The sequence below is a fragment of the Pantherophis guttatus genome, chromosome 7 (assembly GCF_059756535.1).
Source record: "Pantherophis guttatus breed Tessera chromosome 7, ASM5975653v1, whole genome shotgun sequence".
NCBI classification, from domain to species: domain Eukaryota; kingdom Metazoa; phylum Chordata; class Lepidosauria; order Squamata; family Colubridae; genus Pantherophis; species Pantherophis guttatus.
In genome coordinates this window covers 71716669-71734903 of record NC_142069.1, presented here as the reverse complement: position 1 = coordinate 71734903, position 18235 = coordinate 71716669, and the positions used below count along the sequence as shown (strand labels likewise).

The 18235-nt window shown below is 42.0% G+C and overlaps 2 protein-coding genes across 19 annotated transcripts in view; both read right to left on the bottom strand.

Moving 5' to 3' along the window:
• The window catches only part of PLXNB2 (plexin B2), a 398614-nt gene that overhangs the window by 313964 nt on the left and 66415 nt on the right, over nucleotides 1-18235 (bottom strand). For 2 of the 18 annotated variants that reach the window (XM_087874212.1, XM_087874205.1), the window contains exon 1: nucleotides 689-843. The exons of the other annotated variants lie outside the window; for them this stretch is intronic. The gene's annotated coding sequence lies outside the window, so the exon portion shown is untranslated. Of the gene's footprint in view, nucleotides 1-688; nucleotides 844-18235 lie in introns of those variants that run through there. 18 annotated transcript variants of the gene reach the window in all.
• Nucleotides 2588-7196, bottom strand: LOC148112918 (uncharacterized). Its single transcript, XM_087874222.1, has one exon. The coding sequence runs from the start codon at nucleotides 5710-5712 to the stop codon at nucleotides 3952-3954; it is 1761 nt and encodes a 586-aa protein (XP_087730348.1). The 5' UTR covers nucleotides 5713-7196; the 3' UTR covers nucleotides 2588-3951.

Genomic DNA, 18235 nt, shown 5'->3' with positions numbered 1-18235 from the left:
CATTTTCTTAACATATTGCTTAAAGAATTCATACTATTAAATATAGTCAGCTCTTGACTCCCACAAGAAAAACAAAACTGCAGTTGCTGTGGGTGGCACCTTCTGCACACAGGATTAGATAACATAAAAAGCATGCAGCTACATCATCCCTGTAGCTATTCCTGCAGCCACTACCATAGCAGAGAACAATTGAAAAAACCAGTTCAACAGGATTTTTTCATGTTTATTCGGATGGGCATAAGTTTAAAAACTCTGCTCCCATTTCCAAATATGACTAAACATGTTTAAATCCATATATTTTAAAAAATAAACTACTCTTTTCTATTGAAATTAATAGGTAATTTTGTTTCAAAGTGCTATGTTGGTTTTATTTGGCTCCTGAAAAATATTTTAAAAACCATTCCTCTATTAAATATGCTATCAGTGTAATAGCTGCTCCATTACACCTTTGTCACCACTTTTTGTGTCATTTGCAAGTGCAGAAAAATTAATCTATTATAGCAAGTTATTTTAATGCATTGATTTAATAGTCCTTTCTCAGTTCTATGCTATAAAATCTGCTGTCTTGTATATTAATCATCACTGTTCAAAGTTGTGTACGTGCATGCGCGTGGCTGAGTATGTTTGTAGGTGAGATTGGAAGAAAAAGTGAAAATTTTTATAATAACAGAATGGGCGTTGTACTTACCTGATACGCCCCTTCTCGATGCTGCCGTCACGGCAGTCATGCATGGGTGTTGCTGCGGTGCTGATTAGTAGGACCGAGCCCACTGAAAACCTTAGACCCGCCTCCTCCTGCCTTTCTTCAGTTTTGAGGCGAAGGTATTCAGTAGGCTGACATGTCTATAGAGATAAAATAAGAAGGTGAAAATGCCACCCGCCCCCAGAACCCTCCTGTAACGACTAGGGTGGGGCTGACTGCCGTGACAGCAGCATCGAGAAGGGGCGTATCAGGTAAGTACAACGCCCATTCTCTTATTGGCTGTCACGGCAGTCATGCATGGGACATACCAAAGCTCTTGTCCTATAGGGTGGGCTCCAGTCGGACTCGTTGTAGCACTCTCCTGCCGAAGGCAGCATCAGCGGAGGCATAGGAGTCGAGGCGGTAGTGCCGGATGAACGGAGTCACCGAAGTCCACATAGCCGCCCGGCAGACCTCCTCTAGTGGAGCTTGGGTAGCCCAAGCCGCTGAAGTGGCGGCACTTCTGGTGGAGTGCGCCGTGATACGTCGTGGAACAGGTAAGGATTGAGACTCATAAGCTGTGGCAATGGTAGCCCGCAACCAACAGCCGACGATGGAGGCTGAAACACGAGTACCCATGTTGGATGGTTGGAAGGAGATGAATAGAGCTTCAGTTCTCCGGAAGGACGCAGTACGGGATAAGTATATCTTTAGAGCCCTGCGCACATCCAGGGTGTGCCAGATTTTCTCCAAATGGTGCCGAGGTTGAGGGCAAAAATTAGGTAGGACGAGCTCCTGGGACCGATGGAAGATGGAATTAACTTTAGGGATGAAGGCTGGGTCCAAGCGAAGCACTACTCTATCTTTGTGAAAGATGCAGAGGTCAGAGCGAACCGAAAGTGAAGCCAGTTCTGATATCCTGCGTGCGGAGGTGATGGCCACCAAAAAGGAGACCTTAAGGGATAAGAATTTCAAGTTGACCTCCCGAAGGGGTTCGAAGGGTGGTTTTGTAAGGGCAGTAAGGACCTTGTTCAGGTCCCAGGTAGGAAATCTATGGATTACCGGAGGACGTAGATTAGTGGCCCCTCGTAAAAATGCCCGGATGAGCGGATCCTTCGAGAGAGGAAGGTCCGGCCCATAGGAGAGAACCGATGACAAGGCTGCTACCTGGCGACGCAGTGTGTTAGGTGAAAGGCCCGTGGTGAAGCCTTCCTGAAGAAAATCAATCAGTTGGAGCACAGAAACAGAAGATGGTTCCAGGCGATGTTTGGCACACCAACGAACGTATGCTTTCCACGTAGAATCATAGATACGAGTGGTTGAAGGCCTGCGAGCTGCTAGGATGATAGGGATGGCCGCTGGTGAAACATTGGCATTGATCAAACGTTGCCGCTCAACCTCCAGGCGGTTAGATGAAAGGCCTGGGGTTCTGGATGCACGAGGTTGCCCTGCTGCAGCACGATCTGGTCGTCCGGGATCTGCCATGGGGATGCCACTGAAAGTGACACGAGGTCCGCAAACCATGGCCTGCGGGGCCAGCGAGGAGCCAGGAGGATGAGTTCCGCCCGTTCTTGCAACAGCTTGAGAATCACCTTGGCTACTAGAGGAAAGGGAGGGAATGCGTAGAGGAGTAGACCTTGAGGCCAAGGACTGCGAAGAGCATTCACCGCTTCTGCTCCCTCCGAAGGAAACCGGGAGTAGAAGCGAGGCAGGCGGTGGTTGGTGCTGGAGGCAAATAGGTCCACCTGAGGTCTCCCGAACCGACGAGACAGCTGTTCGAATAGATGCGGAGGGATGCTCCATTCTGTGTGGTCTATCCGGAATCGACTGAGGGAGTCGGCCTGGAGGTTGTCTTTCCCGGCAATGTTTCCGCCCAAAGAGAGGACAGGTGAACTTCGGCCCACAGTCCTAGACGGAGAGCCTCCCTCATCAGAGCCCGTGAGTGAGTTCCGCCTAGCCTGTTGATATGCGCCTTGGCCGAGATGTTGTCCGTGAGGACCAATACATCCCGGCCTCGGACGTGTGGCAGGAACTTCCGGAGTGCTAGGTACACTGCTCGTAGCTCGAGGACATTGATGGAAAGTACTCGTTTGCTCGTTGACCACAGACCTTGTGTCGAAAGAGACTCGAGGTGGGCTCCCCAGCCGATGAGACTTGCGTCAGTCGTTAAGACTACTCTCCGGGGCTCGTGGAATCTGCAGCCCTTGGCTATCGCTGGTGAAGTCCACCAAAGTAGAGAGGAGATCACGGGAGGAGGAAGCTGGATAGTCCGCGAGGACCGTGTAGACGGGGTTCGTTGAAAGGGGAGTAACAGCCACTGGAGCTTTCTGCTGTGGAGGTGAGACCAAGGAACGATCCCGTAAGCGGACACCATTTTTCCCAGTAAGGTGGAGAGGTCCGCCAAGGAAGCTGATCTACGACTGCGGACTTGTGCCGCTAGGGAAGACAGGCTGGCTTGTCTGTCCTGGGACAAAGAAACCTCCACAGAAATTGAGTCAATCACCGCCCCTAAATGTTGAATGCGTGTAGTTGGCGCTAGGTGGCTTTTAGCCCAATTTACAGAGAAACCATGTGATTGCAATATATAGATAGTACGATTGACATCCAACTTAGCCTGATCAAGAGAGCGAGACAGGATGAGGATGTCATCCAAGTAGAACATGGCTCTGACAGGGATGGAGGAAATATGAGCCATAAGGGCCGCCATCACCTTGGTGAACACCCTAGGGGCGGAGGATAAGCCAAATGGTAGGGCCGTGTATTGAAAATGGCAATCATTGTGACAAAACCGAAGAAATTTGCGGTGGGCCGGCCTAATTGGGATGTGGAGGTAGGCCTCGGTTAAGTCTATAGATGTCATGAAGTCGTTCAGTCTAATCCCTTGGAGGATAGTCTGCAGCGACTGCATCTTAAACCGGCGATAAACAATGTGCCGGTTTAAGGATTTTAAGTCCAGTATGGCTCGCCAACCGCCAGATGATTTGGGAACCAGAAAGAGTCGGGAATAGAAACCCTGTGACCGCTCAGCGTGAGGGACAGGCTCAATAGCCTCAATTTCCAGAAGGTGTTGGATAGCCGAATTGATGCGAGCGACCTTGATGTGATCCCGGGAGGGAGGACATCGCAAGAAAAAGTTTGGAGGGGTAGAACGGAACTCCAACGAGAGTCCGAAACGAATAGTGGACCTGACCCAGGCGTCTGAGACGGAACAGTCCCAGATGTCAGCAAATCGGGAAAGCCGGCCCCCTATTGAGAGGTTTAGCAGAGACCTATCGGGCTCTGCGGAAGGGCCGACCCCTAGCCCCTCGGAAGGCCCGCTTAAACCCAAATCTGGCCCCTTGTCTAACCTGGTTGTCCTGGAGGGAAGGACCTCTGGAGGGATAGGGGCGTTGAGACCGCTGGGCTGAGAAAGAGGAATCTGAGGAACGAAAGGAATGAGAGGGACGAAAATAGGGATGGGCCTTATTGTCCAGGCGACGATTCAGAGAAGGGAGTACCTTGCGGTGGTCCTTGGTCTCCATGAGGAGCGGGTCCAGTTGGGAGCCAAAGAGTTTCTCGCCAGAAAATGGTGCGGAAGCCAATCTCCACTTGCTTCTGATATCAGCTTGCCAGTTGCGAAGCCATAAAAGGCGACGTGAAGTGACTGTAGATCCGATGGCCTTGGCAGAGAAGCAGGCCGCGCTGAGGGTTGCGTCGGCAGAAAATTCAACCGCTGCTAAGATCTTATTCAGGTCCTGATGCGAACGGTGATCGGCAGCTGGGAGGCGAGCCTGCAACTGTCTCAGCCAGAGAATAGTTGCTCTGTTAAAGAACGATGCAGCCGAGGAAGCCTGCACCGACCAAGCTGAGGATTGATGGCCTTTAATCAAGGTTCGCTCAGCCTTCTTTTCCTCGGGCCTCAAGCACTCCTCAGGAGGACCTGTGAAGGGGGAAGCAGAAGACAATGCCAAAACAGGCTGATCAATTGAAGGGACCTGTAAGAGTTGAGAAAATTCAGGAGCCACATTGAAAAAATGTTTGTCTAAGTTATTGGGAACAGGTCCAGATCCTGGAAGGGACCATTGTCTGCTGACCACATCCGAAAACAATTTTGGAGCAGGCACCACTTCCTTCTGAATTGAAGGTTCCTGGAAAAGGGCATTGGCAGGATCCCCCGAAGTGGAAGCCGTGGCGTCTGCAGAGGAGGAAGAAGAAGCAGAAGAAGATAATCCAAGGCCAGTGACCATTCTAGCCTTGTGAAGTAACGAGCGAAACATCTGTGGATGGAAGAGGCCTATGAATGCAGGTTGGTCGGGTTCCAGGCCATCATCGTCTGACAGGTCTTGATCTGCCACGATTTTGCCCTCTGAAAGGGAGCCTTGGCTGACCGAATCATCCGGATCATTAGCCTCAGGGACGGGATCAGCCTCATCCTGGGAGGAAAAACCCCCCGATTGGTGCTGTTGGGTGAGAGGGGCAGAAGCCACAGAAGGTGGAGCAGATCGTTGTTGAAGTCCCTGGGAAATACCCTGGCGAATGGCCTCTGCAATGAGGGCAGCTAATGCGGGGGTAATCTCCGGTAGAGGTTGGGGTCCTTTTTCAGAAGTCATGATAGGATGAGCAGGCGAAGCCTGGATGGCAGAAACAGAGGAAGCAGGGACATCTTGGGGCCCCGGAAAGACGGAGGCTGCCTCTGAGTCACAATTAAAGTCTCCCCCAACAGATCTATCTGGAGACAAGGATGGGATTGGCCTCTGGGTAGGAGGATTCGAAGGGCGAGGGTCATCAGGAAGACCTTCGGCCTGCTTAGGTGATTCCTGCAGGCCTGCAGCGGCTTGGGCCTTATGGAAGGCCCGCTCAATAGCCTTATGCCGCCTTTCTTCCTCCCGAGATTGTTTAGATGAGGAGATTCGGGAGGAAGTTCCGGCGCTCTTAGCCCTGGATTTGCTTGGCGGCCCTCTTGATGTCCCCTCCTCGGGGTCTTCATCCCGGGGCCTCTTCCCTTTACCGCGGGCCTGGCGGGAATGGTGGGGTTTAGATGCGTCCGCCATCTTGGATAGGAAGCCACGCGGTCACCAGTGCGCAATAAAAAAATTTAGAAATCCCCAATACTTGCGGTTAGGCCTCCGGTCTTAGTCGGGCCGATGGGAAAGTCGCTAGCCTGATGGCTAATAGCGCGACCTGCGGCTGAAGAACGAGCGCCCAGGCCTCTTGAAGGCGGAGCAAATGGGCGCGCCAAGGCCGTTTAGAAAAGGCGGATCGAATCGCGCCTAAAAGTGCTGGGCTCCAAGCCGTGCGCAGCGTTCTTTTAACAAGAAATTCACCCGGAGGAGACCCCAAGAGAAATCCGAGGGGTCTGAAAAGAATCCTCCGCAGCTATTTGAGGCTGCGGGAAAGCCGGGAAGCGCGGCGGAGCGAACTCACGCCCGCGCCTATGTAGCCGCCAGCAGTTTAAAATCTGATTAACCAAGCCAGGGGAGCAAGCGAAAGGAGAAAACCAGTCCGTTCCGAGTCAGAAAGCCAAGAAAACAATTGATTATTAGGAAGCACTCTAAGACACGACTCTGTCCTAACAGACCGAGCCGAAAAACTGAAGAAAGGCAGGAGGAGGCGGGTCTAAGGTTTTCAGTGGGCTCGGTCCTACTAATCAGCACCGCAGCAACACCCATGCATGACTGCCGTGACAGCCAATAGGAGAAACCAAAGTGCAAATATGTAGCACGGTTATTTTTCTATAGATTGTACAACAGAGTGAAATCTAGTCAATCAGTTGTGAATTGATATTTTTATCTGACCTTTAAAACAAAGCTGGAAATAGGTGGATTCAGAAGAGGAGAAGTATGCTTTCAGAGATTATATGGTAAGGGGCACTACTATAAAATTCATTTTAAAAGCACCAGTGATTGAGTCACTAAATCAAATCAACCTTCTTAACTGAATCATCTACTCTGATCAAACAATGGAACCAAATTACTAGCCTCTGAATTGATCTGATGATCTGGGGACTTTTTTGCACATGCTCAGGCAGGCTTTCTTCCAAGTCAAATTAACATCCCAAACTGGTTCCATTTTACAGATCAATTTAGAAATCACTACTCTGTTAATTTAAGGAATATTACTGATCAGAAATTGAATTAAATCAATCAGACAATTTAAATCAGTGGTCAAAGAGAACCTGCCTGATCTGTACACCCATAATATCAAACTGCTTACCCTAGTTATTCTTCACTTGGTTTTTATCATGAAGATAAAGCACAGCATTTTATCCATTGAATAGAACAGGACTGTATTTAGCAGAACATTATACCTGCTGAATTTTCAATTTATATTCTCTTTTTTTTTTTGTATCAAAATAAAATACAAATAGTATTTACTGCTATACAATATAGCTTTCCAATAAGCAAACTACACTCAATTCAAATACTTTGGAAAGAAATTTGCAACTGTTTGATTAATAGTTTGAACAAAAAAACCTCTACTAACCTTTTATTTACCTCCAGAACTTAGCATTTACTGGGGAAAAAATGCCTTTACACAATACAGTGCAACCAAGAGGCATAATCTAATAATAGTTTCTTGAATTGCCTATCATTTAAAGCTACAATATTATATTTATTATTTATTCTTTCTGCTTGGAGTACTTGCCTAAAGTGAAATGAACTGGAATTTTCCTAGAATTTTACTTCAACTATGTACTCCTTTAATCAACAATCATTTTTAAATAATTATGAGCAGTCTGTGGACAGACGTTTTCTATTAAACACCATGATCTTCCAAGAACTCAATGCTAGGGAGATGATCTCCAAAAAGGGGGAACAGTTATCCTATGTTGGCTCTGGGTACAGATGACTCAGGGAACTCAGTATTTCCTGTGGCATCATAAATGGTTTTTACCCAGAAAAACTTTGCCCAAGATGTTTCTAGTGAAAGACACCATTTCTACATACCTAGGATCTTAGGAGCAGAAGCAGGTATGCAGCTTCTCCTGGTGGGCTCATCATATTCTCTGACAAGGCTTCACACCCTAATACATATTTTTCTCCTTACATTTCCAACCAGACATGGGAATGCTAGCTAAGTGGATTTACCATGCACTATAGACCCAACTACAAATGGGTTTGCTAGGCACCAGGTTCAATTTCTGGGCCTCTTCTTAACTGCCTTTGTCAGACAAGAGTCATGCAGTTGCATGTTTATAAGCCCTGAAGCTTTTTGTCATCCATCCCTTGTGAAAAGCCAGTCAAAATGGCGACACGGTAAAGAGCTTGTCAATCAAGCTCCATGTTTCTTTCCGTTTTAGCTAAACTCTGCCAACTTTTTTTCATTTGAGCGCTAGAGAGCTATAGTATTTACCTATCTCTTGCTCTTAGAAAAAAAAATGTAAAAATTAAGAGATATCTAGCTCACTCCATCAACCTTATATTGAAGTAATTGTTTCTTACTGTTCAATAGCTATATGATAATTTCCTGGATAACTAAGAGAAAGGGACATTATTTCCTTCTAGTATACATTTAGGTACTTCTTTCTTAAAACTGAGAAACTTTTCTCTGCCTTATCCTACTGGCTCTTCCCATGACACACTTTATGTGTAGGGGGGAAAAAACTGTGACAAATATAGACTCTCCACTGGTATTTCTAGATGAGCAATTGAGATACAAAGAAATGCGTGTCAAGGGAACTTCAAAATGAGGAAATGATAATTCAGCGTTTTTAAAATGATAAGCCAGCTTTTTAATGACTGTTTAGGAAGTGTATATGTGTAACAATGTGATGTTTTGCATGTAAGATAAGAACATACATATAGCCAATGAAACTGAGACAAAGTATTGTGCTGCTTTTGAAACAAAAGGTATGGTAACCTTTCTAATCGTGTCATTTGGCTCATTCTATAATATCATAGCTAGTAAGTTTTTCTCTTTATTAGCTAGCTTTCTCTATCCATCGGGGAGGGAATTGTTATTTGGTATTTGTTTAAATTTGAAACTGGCAATTTGCATTATGTTCAAGAGACACCATTGCCATTTTGGTCCATTTTAATATGTCTAAACGAGTAGCTATGGAGATTTTCAGCCATCCAGGTCATGGTTGTCTCAAAGGAAAAGGAGGAGAAACAAAGAGAATCCAGTTGCTTTTTGAAAGAGCACCTTTGGGACATTTGTAAACGAGGCTTAAAAATTTTTGCGCTGCTGTTTGAAGGACAAGGTTGGTTCTAAAAATACATGTCCAACAAAGTCACAACTTAAAAGAAGGAGAGCACAAGCAACCTGAATTAAATGTTCTCCAAAAACAAACAAACATAAAGATGTTTCTTCAAAACCCTCTGCATGATTTCCCCAACTTTATGACAAGGTGTGTGTGTGTGTGGGTGGGTGGGTGGGTGTGTATTTGTGAGCCTGAAGAGGTGGATTCCTAAGTGGAGCAAGTATATCAACATTATAAATGCTTTTTGTGACTTTTGAAGTTTTCTTTTCTTTTTTGGGGTGTGTGTGTCTCAGGATGGTGACTACCTTTAAGAATTTCCTAAAAGTAATCAGCATATTGTTCAGTAACCTGCAAATCTCTCTTTAAAAATTGTCACAGAGGAAATAAGAGAAATAAGGAATACAAATAAAAACATAATGGTCTCTAAATTTGGCACCATCACAATATCTTGATGTATCAACCTATAGCACCCCAGTCAACATACTGCTTGGGTGCTATCCTGAGGAAAACTGATATATAATATTTCATATGATTGTATCCTGAACTCGAGTCCCCAAGTGATAGTTTTTGGCCTTGTGTTTACTACTATTTATGGGGCTAGAAGTATTTATTTTTATTAAACTAATTGCATTTTTGTAAATAAAATAAAGATTTTTTTTGGTCCTCGGCTAATATGGGAGTGCTTTGTGGGAAGAAGGTTTCATTCATTATATTCATTTCAGATATAGTCTGACAGGATGGGCAATGCAATAAAGTATCCTATTTTAGAGTTTTCCATGGTGATATCTGTTGGCTAGAATGAAAGGAATACTTTTTCGCTCCTCCAGTTTGCTTTTGTGTTATCAAATACAATTGGCTCTGTATGAGACCACTATGCTGCGTCCATGATCCCAGCCTGGGTAAGTTAACATCAAGAAAGGGTCTAATATTTTTTTAAAGACGTCCAATTAACAGATTGCAAGAACTGCAGCACACAGTATGCAAAAGATGGCTAAACAAAGAGAGTTGACCCCAATCTGTTCTTTCATTTTCAATTTTCATGAGTGAGATTTTGGCATGGACTCAACCTGTATCTTGCTTACATTATTTTTTCCAAGTTTGAATAGCAATGGGTTTGGCATAGACCTGTTCTCCATTAGTTCTTTTATATACTTATTGGTACCTTTCACGTGTTCAAAATGAAGAATCCAAATTTTAGTTTTTAAGTCCAGTCACATATTTATGAAAAATTTAAGCTTCCTGTGATAGCTAGATATCTTAAAACATACACCAAAGAGGGTGAAAAAAGTTCAGAGTTCTTACTACTTTCAAATAAAGTGGAAAGGGATACAAAAATAGCTGCTAGGTACTTTATTTATTCTACAACTGCTTTGGGAAGAACCTGGCAAGGAGTTTGTTTTTCTACAAATTATCACCTCTTTCTCAAGATTTAAAAGCCAAGGGTGATGAAGTGATCTCACAGAAAAGGAAAATGAATTAATGTTACCAGCTCAGCTTGCTAGTTAAGAAATTCCCACAAGAGCAGGTTAGGACCTTCTAGTGCATTAGCAAGAATCTTGTAAAATATTCACCAACAATACTAAGAAGAATGATATTAAAAGACATTTAGGGTTCTAGTCTGGAATTCAATTTGATAAAATCAAGACTATAAAAGACATTAAAACTACTGTATAAGAAAAGCATGGAAGAAGGAAGAAAAGCAGACAAATTGCAGAAATTAGACCCCATCTATTCTATGTGTGATTCTCAAGCATTTACTGCTAAAATCCTTTGCTTGCTAATGCCACAGCTATCAGAATTTGATCATCTGATTGCAAGACAGGAGTTGCATGAGCCCACAAAACAGAATTTTTATTTGGTTTGCATTTTAATTAGCACAAAAGGTATTAGGAAGGGATAAAAGGCAACACTATTCTAGATGAATATTATGAATAATATTATGAATATTATATCCTTCACCTTTTGATATCCTTCAAAAAACTGAAACTATGATTTCATGTACCCTGTTTCCCCGAAAATAAGACCTCCCTGGATAATAAGCCCAATTGGGCTTTTGAGCGCATGCACTAAAATAAGCCCCCCTAAAAATAAACCCTCCCCGAAAATAAGCCCTCCCCGAAAATATTTAAATACATGTGCAGCTGGTCCCCGCAATTTCCTCTGGTTAGGGTTAGGGAGACAGAACTGGAAATCAGGTAAGATGGCAAGAGGAGTCCTGTCTTGCTCCACGCGCCCCAAAATAATAAGACCACCTCAAAAATAAGGCCAAGCGCTTATTTCAGGGTTCAAAAAAATATAAGATAGGGTCTTATTTTCAGAGAAACACAATAAGTACAGTTTCTAAAACCAGAATCATTTTTTTAAAAATGCATTCATTTTTAAGTTTCACCTCAGAGGTTTATTTATTTATTTAGCATATGGAATACAATGTCAGGGAAATCTACACATGATAGACACACAATGCAGTCCTGACATCTACATTGCTAGTTCGTTTTATTTGGCACTTGCGCATCTATCCTTGGTGCACCGCAGGGAGCAAACTAGCTTACACCAGCTGACTATGGTAACAGAGCTTGTGTTGTTGGCTCTTCCAAGCTCCTCTACCAATCTCACCTCACAATGCACCTGTGTGCAATGCCTTGCATCTAGCCAGGTCTAGCGCTGGCTTCCACTCTCAACACACACACAAACACAACTAGGTTTTTCCCACTGAAGTGGTATCAATTTATCTACTTGCAATATTGCATGCTTTCGAATTTCTGGGTGGGCAGGAGCTAGGGATGGAGCGAAGAGCGCTCACTCCAGGGGTGAAATGCTCCCAATTTGGACCGGATTGTCCGATCTGGTAGCGATGGAGGCGGGTGGTTCGGAGAACCGGTAGCAAAAATCCCTGCGCCCCCATGCTGAGCTGCGCAATCATCAGCGGCTTTTTTTCTTTTAAATGCCTCTGACGATCCCAGCTGAGTTGCCTGATCGGCAGAGGGTTTTTTAAAAACCCTCTGACAATCAGGCAACTCAGCTGGGATCGTCAGAGCCTTTTGAAAGCATTTTTTTACAACCTCTTCGCCAAAGAGGTTGTAGAAAAAATGGTTTTAAAAGTTTTTTAAAAAAATTTGCCACACCCACCCAGTCACATTACTCCCCACCCACCAAGCCACGCCCACAGAACCGGTAGTAACAAATTTTAGATTTCACCACTGGCTCACTCCATTATACTGAGTCGGGCTCAAATCACCATAGTGCAGATCATTTGTGGCCCGCAGTTCCAGCATCATTAAGCCACTGAGCCACCGCATCCCTTCAGAAGTTTAGATATTAATAGCTAAAAATCCACTTATTTAATTCGCCTCGGTAATTTAGAATTAATGAAGATTTAGCAGATTGTGAAAAAAGTGATTCCATGCTGACAGTAATATTATTGAATTGGCTGCTCACGTAGTTACTGAGAGAAGATCATCAGGAGCAGGGTCTCCAACCTTGGCAACTTTAAGACTTGTGGACTTCCAGCAAAGCTTGCTGAGGAATTCTGGGAGTGGAAGTCCACAAGTCTTAAAGTTGCCAAGGTTGGAGACCTCTGATCAGGAGTACAGTGTCCTATTCTTAATATGAACAATGCCCACTTACAAATTTAACTTTTTTATGCTTTTTTATCTCCTGGACCTTTCTGTCACAGGGAACGTTTATTCCTACAGATTTATTCCTGTGCTCCAAAGTTATCTGAAAAAGTACAGCTATGGTAGGGAGAAGACTACAGGATTGTTGGGAGGCCTACCCTGTGGTGTACTCTGAAGAGAAACAGAGTTGATCCAACCTTTGCTTAAGATTTTCTATAACTGACTAAAAAAATGATACTATTTCAAAGATGTTTCTGAACGCTTATGGATTATGCTTTCAAGACTGTTTTTATAGCCCTTTAATCATTCTAGGTTTTGTTTCTCATTTCACTATCTCTGTGTTGTTGTTGTTGTTTTAAAAAAGGGCTTAAGATCTTAGCTGCTGAGTAGAAGCAACTTAAAATCTTTTAAGGCAATTCTATAACTTCAGCAGCTTTTGGCTTCAGTTGTATTTTTGTGGCAACTGTAGCTGAGATTAACCTTTATCAGTTTTAAACTTTTCCCCCACATATTTTCCTACCCCTCCCCCTACTCAAAAGGTAAGGAATCTCTCTATTGTTTTTATGCTTTAAATAATGGCTGCTACATATTTAATCTACGGTAAATCTGGTTAAAGGTAAAGGTAAAGGTTCCCCTCGCACATATGTGCTAGTCGTTCCCGACTCTAGGGGGTGGTGCTCATCTCTGTTTCAAAGCCGAAGAGCCAGTGCTGTCCGAAGACATCTCCATGGTCATGTGGCCGGCATGACTAAACGCCAAAGGCGCATGGAATGCTGTTACCTTCCCACTAAAGGTGGTCCCTATTTTTTTCTACTTGCATTTTTTATGTGCTTCCAAACTGCTAAATTGGCAGAAGCTGGGACAAGTAACGGGAGCTCACCCCGTTAAGCGGCACTAGGGATTCGAATCGCTGAACTGCCAACCTTTCGATCGACAAGCTCAGTATCTTAGCCACTGAGCCACCGTACCACCGCATCCCAAGTCTAGTTGAAGCAACTTAAATCAGATTCAAGGTGGCCTTTTTCTGCACACTTCAAGAATTAAGTAAAATGGTCCACATTTCACATTAAACTATAGGACCTGTTTGGCTTTGCATATTGTGCAGCCTTTTTCAATTAACCATTACAGTGTGTGTGTGTGCATGTACATACGTGTACGCAAGTGTGCACTATAGCTTTGATGCGATTAGGTCTTACACAATTCATCTCTTTTAAAATATCCTGAGAAAATCTACAAAAATGTAATATATATTCATGAGAAAGACAAAATAAACCAAAGTTGCTTCACATTTTTTCAGACTGATACTATGCAACTATGTTTGCAACTGAGACCAGACGGTCTCGTTCTCTACTTTAGCACAGGATGGGTCACTAACAATTTAGCAATTGTTTAGTCACCTGAAATGCACTTGAAGGCCTGAGGATTGAAATGAAAAGACAGTGACTAATTGCTTCAGCTGAGAAAAATAAATGTAACATTCCTTACAGAGAATAATTTCTGAACAGCAGCAGCACACAGCACAAATACCAAAATTATAATTAACAAGCAAAGTTTTAGAGCAACTAAAATACTATGTTTCAATAACAGTTTGTAGGGAAAAAAGTAATTTACAATAATGTAACAATGTATTTTAAATGCCTAGATTAAAATAATACTGAAAAAGGAATGCTGCACTGAAATAAAGTATACATATGCAGTTAAGTTTATTACAATAAATATTTTAATGGAACATCAAACTCAGAAGCTAATCTATAGTGAAACTAGTATAGAAAATACACTGTCTCCCTTTTAAAGTAAGCTTTAGCAAAATCACAAGGCTACAACTGTTGAATATTCTATTCTGCAGATCTTCATGTTCTGGGTAGTAATTGCAGCTTACAATAGGTTACTTTAATTTATCTATGTTCCAGAAAGAGAACACAGGATGCAGGACTCCGTAAAGTTGATTATATAGGAGGTTTGGGGTGCAGGGGGGGGGCAGAGAACAATTAATCTTTACCCATCCCAGCTCCAACCCAACAGAAAAACAAGTATGTGCTGGCCATTACAAAGGTTATTATGAAATCAAACAGGAGGAAGATTGGCCATAGATAGCTGAGTCATGTGAAAAGGAGTCACTGAACTTTGATATTATCTATTACTATATCTTCATTAGCAATTTGTGCAGATATTTACTGTTTCTTTTATCAAGTATATAAAATACACAAAGTAGCTATTTCAGTGAAGTTTATTATTCTATTTATTTTATTTTTAATCTCACCTCAAGAAATATCTACTATGCCTGCCTCCTAATTTCCCCACAACAACAACCCTGTGATGTAGGCTGGGCTGGAAGAAAATGACTGCCCCAAAGTCTCCAAATGGCTTTCATGCTTAAAGTGGGACTAGTAGTCAGAGTTCCTTGATTTCTTGTCACGTGCCTTAACCACTAGACCACTGGTTCTGAGATTCAGAAAAGAAGGGCAACAGGTCACAAAAAACTGCAATTTCCAGTGGTAAAGTACCTTTTCCACTCCCAGGCACCATTTTGTGAAGATGCTCTGGACAACCATCACCCAAACAAAGCTAACATCTTACAGGATTAATTGTAATCATTTGAGCTATCAGAAGGATCACTGACATTCTATGATGTTTCTGGAAGATTTTTGTATTTTAAGTTAGGGAAGCACTAGCACTAGCATTTAGACATACAGTATACCGCTTCACAGTGCTTTACAGCCCTCTCTAAACGGTTTACAGGGTCAGCATATTACCCCCAACAATCTGGGTCTTCATTTTACTAACCTCAGAAGGATGGAAGGCTGAATCAACCTTGTGCTGGTGAGAATTGAACTGCTGGCAGTCAGCAGAATTAGCCTGCAACACTGCATTCTAAACACTGTGTCACCAGAGCTCTTACAAAAGACTTACAAGGGGAAGTAGGTCTGACTACTCCAGGAAGTCACAATCCATTCTTCCATAAAACATGTTCTTACTAGGCATTTAAATTCAATTCTAATTTCTTTTTTTTTTAAGTTTTTATTGTTAGAAAATTATAATACAATTCCACCATGACACCAGAAAGGTGAAATCAATTCTAATTTCACCCTTCCTTCTCAACTGCTTTTTGTGTATTCATTGCTACCGTAATTTAACCCATCTACCTTGCTGCTACTCGTCCTCTTTTCTTCCATCTTTCCCAGCATTATGCATTGTACAAAAGAAATAATTTTCCCCACTCCCACAGGAGTAGAATGTGCAGGAGTAGAAAACAGAATAAACAATTCTTTTTATTAGCTTAATATGCTTATAAAGTTTTTTCAATCCATTCAGGTTCATTCAGCCATCAAAGAACATCAATCATACTTGACAGGCTGTAACACATTTTGGAATTCCATGGTATGCTACCAATAAACAAATAATCCTTTAGATACACTTATTCAAGAAAAAAAGAGTATGTGTTGATCCACCAATATCTAATAATGAAATTAAATTCTTTCATTCCCACATTCCCAATCAACCAAAGAAATGGTAGACATCTGGAATTACTGCAGAGAATTATAAGCCACACATATGAAGAAGTTCTGAGTAACAGCTCCATGGAATCCTCTAGTTTACATCTTGGGCCTTCTTTCATCATTTCAACAACAGTATTGCTGATTATTTCTGGCCTTCAAGGTTTCCTGCATCTGTTCCTTGTTTACAAAACACTTTTCTCTGTAGTAAGAACACCCGCTTACCAGCTTCAACCCTAAAACCATACTTGGTAAATAAAGTTTGATCTCTCTACTTGCATCTCACCCCAAAGTGATAAGATGCAAGTATTTCACTATCTGCATATTAGAAAAAAATAAAGTGTGAATTACTATTTTTCAGGAACTTTTCAAATATGCCTTCACACCTCCTCTGGGGAAAAAAAACATCCATGCTGCTAGTATCTGATTTCTTGATCTTTAAAATACTGTAGGGTTATTCTAATAAATACACAGATTTACAAAATTTGTTCAGCCATTTATACTCAGTGGGATAGACACTTTGCCTCTAACCTTAACTACCAAGGAGAAGCCATGCAGAAACTGTTGGCATAAATAAAATCAATGCCTGACTACTAATGTCTACTTTTCTCTTTCTTTATATTGATTTAAGAGCTTACTCCATTGGCTATGTATCCTATACCAGCCTAAACCTAAGCCCAAACATAATGTGACTACGAGCCCCCAGAGTGGTTTTTATTTAACATTACAATGTAACACCACTCCTAGTGCCCTGTTCTAGTGAAATTGTTCTGCACTTATAGCATATTTTATGCAAATACAAACATTATGCATGCAGATATTATGCACTTACAAGATAATATGCACTATATCTACAAAAGAATAAAGCAAATGGAATCCTACTAGATGTTATATCTTTCTGATCCTACATTTTACATTATGAGTTTTAATAACAATATACTGTATCAATGACAGTATATAAGCAATAAGCAAACTCACTGACTGCTGTTTGTAGCATGTTTAATGAGCGGTAAGCCCCCCTCCTCACAATGCTATTTCCTAGAGCAGCGATTCGGAATCTCATTTTACTTCATCAGTTGGACTTCACCTCACATAATGCCCAACTGGTCTTTTCCAAAACAGAAATTATGGATGTGATTTCCCAGAACATTCATCAATTCACTATAAATTGGTGGCTTCTGCATTATTCCAGAGTCAAACCCTTTCGAAAACCTATTTCACTTATTTCTCCATACATGGTTTACTGTTCACCATTTCCCTATCCCCAAATAGTTTTATGCAACTACTCAAGTTTAACATTCATCAGAATCTGACAGAATCAGTTCTCACCTAAATTAATCAAACTCTTGTTACTGAAAGACAAGAGATACAGGGTAACGCATTTTAATCTTGTTTAGAGAACAAAATTAAAAATAGACCCCATTCTTTTATAAAAATATATTTTGTAAGAAATTTCACCGGAGTAAGAGTCATAGCTTGGAATGAATCCAAGAAACCTGGAAGTGGAAAAGCAAGTAAAAGACAAGAACAACTTGAGAATGTCTTGGCTGCAATATCCCAGCCATCTGTTTTAACTAAAAAACTTCTCACAATCCAACAATTCCATGATTTGTGGATTTATGATGATGTTAAAATTAATCCAACTGAACTGGCACAAATACTGTATTTTAACTGTAAGAAAGAGACAATCCTGAAAAGTTTGTCCTGCGTAGAAAATGCAGCTCTAGACGTCCCTGTTACCAATATGTTTATTACAAAAGCTTGTGTCGTTTCAAAGTGTTTCCCTAAAATACGTGAATAGGATCTTTGGGCTGATGAAAGTAACCAAGGGCCAATTGGTCCATTTTATTTAATAGCTGGTTGAATCCATCCAAGGTAAATCTTCTTAGCTTTCAATTCATGTTCCAACTCTTCCTTTAGAGAGCAACATTTCCTTTATTTAAGTCAGTACTCAAATACATTATATATGTTTCTTCTCTTCAAAATGATCCAAACATTTCAGTAAGTCTGGATCACAGCTGTAACACTTCTAATACAAACCATTATTCAACTGCACTGACTTCCGAAGGGTTTCCAGGCAAAAGAATGCTTATTTTAACTTCAAAAAACGTCTTTAAGGCTTCAAAGAAAATTCGTAAAATGTTTTTTTCTATACATATTATCTAGCTAGACTTTCAGAGGGTCAAAATCTTATATTTTATCCCTCCCCTGAAATCTAATATTAAAGAAAAGGACAGGAAGGTGTATCTGAGGGTACTCTACT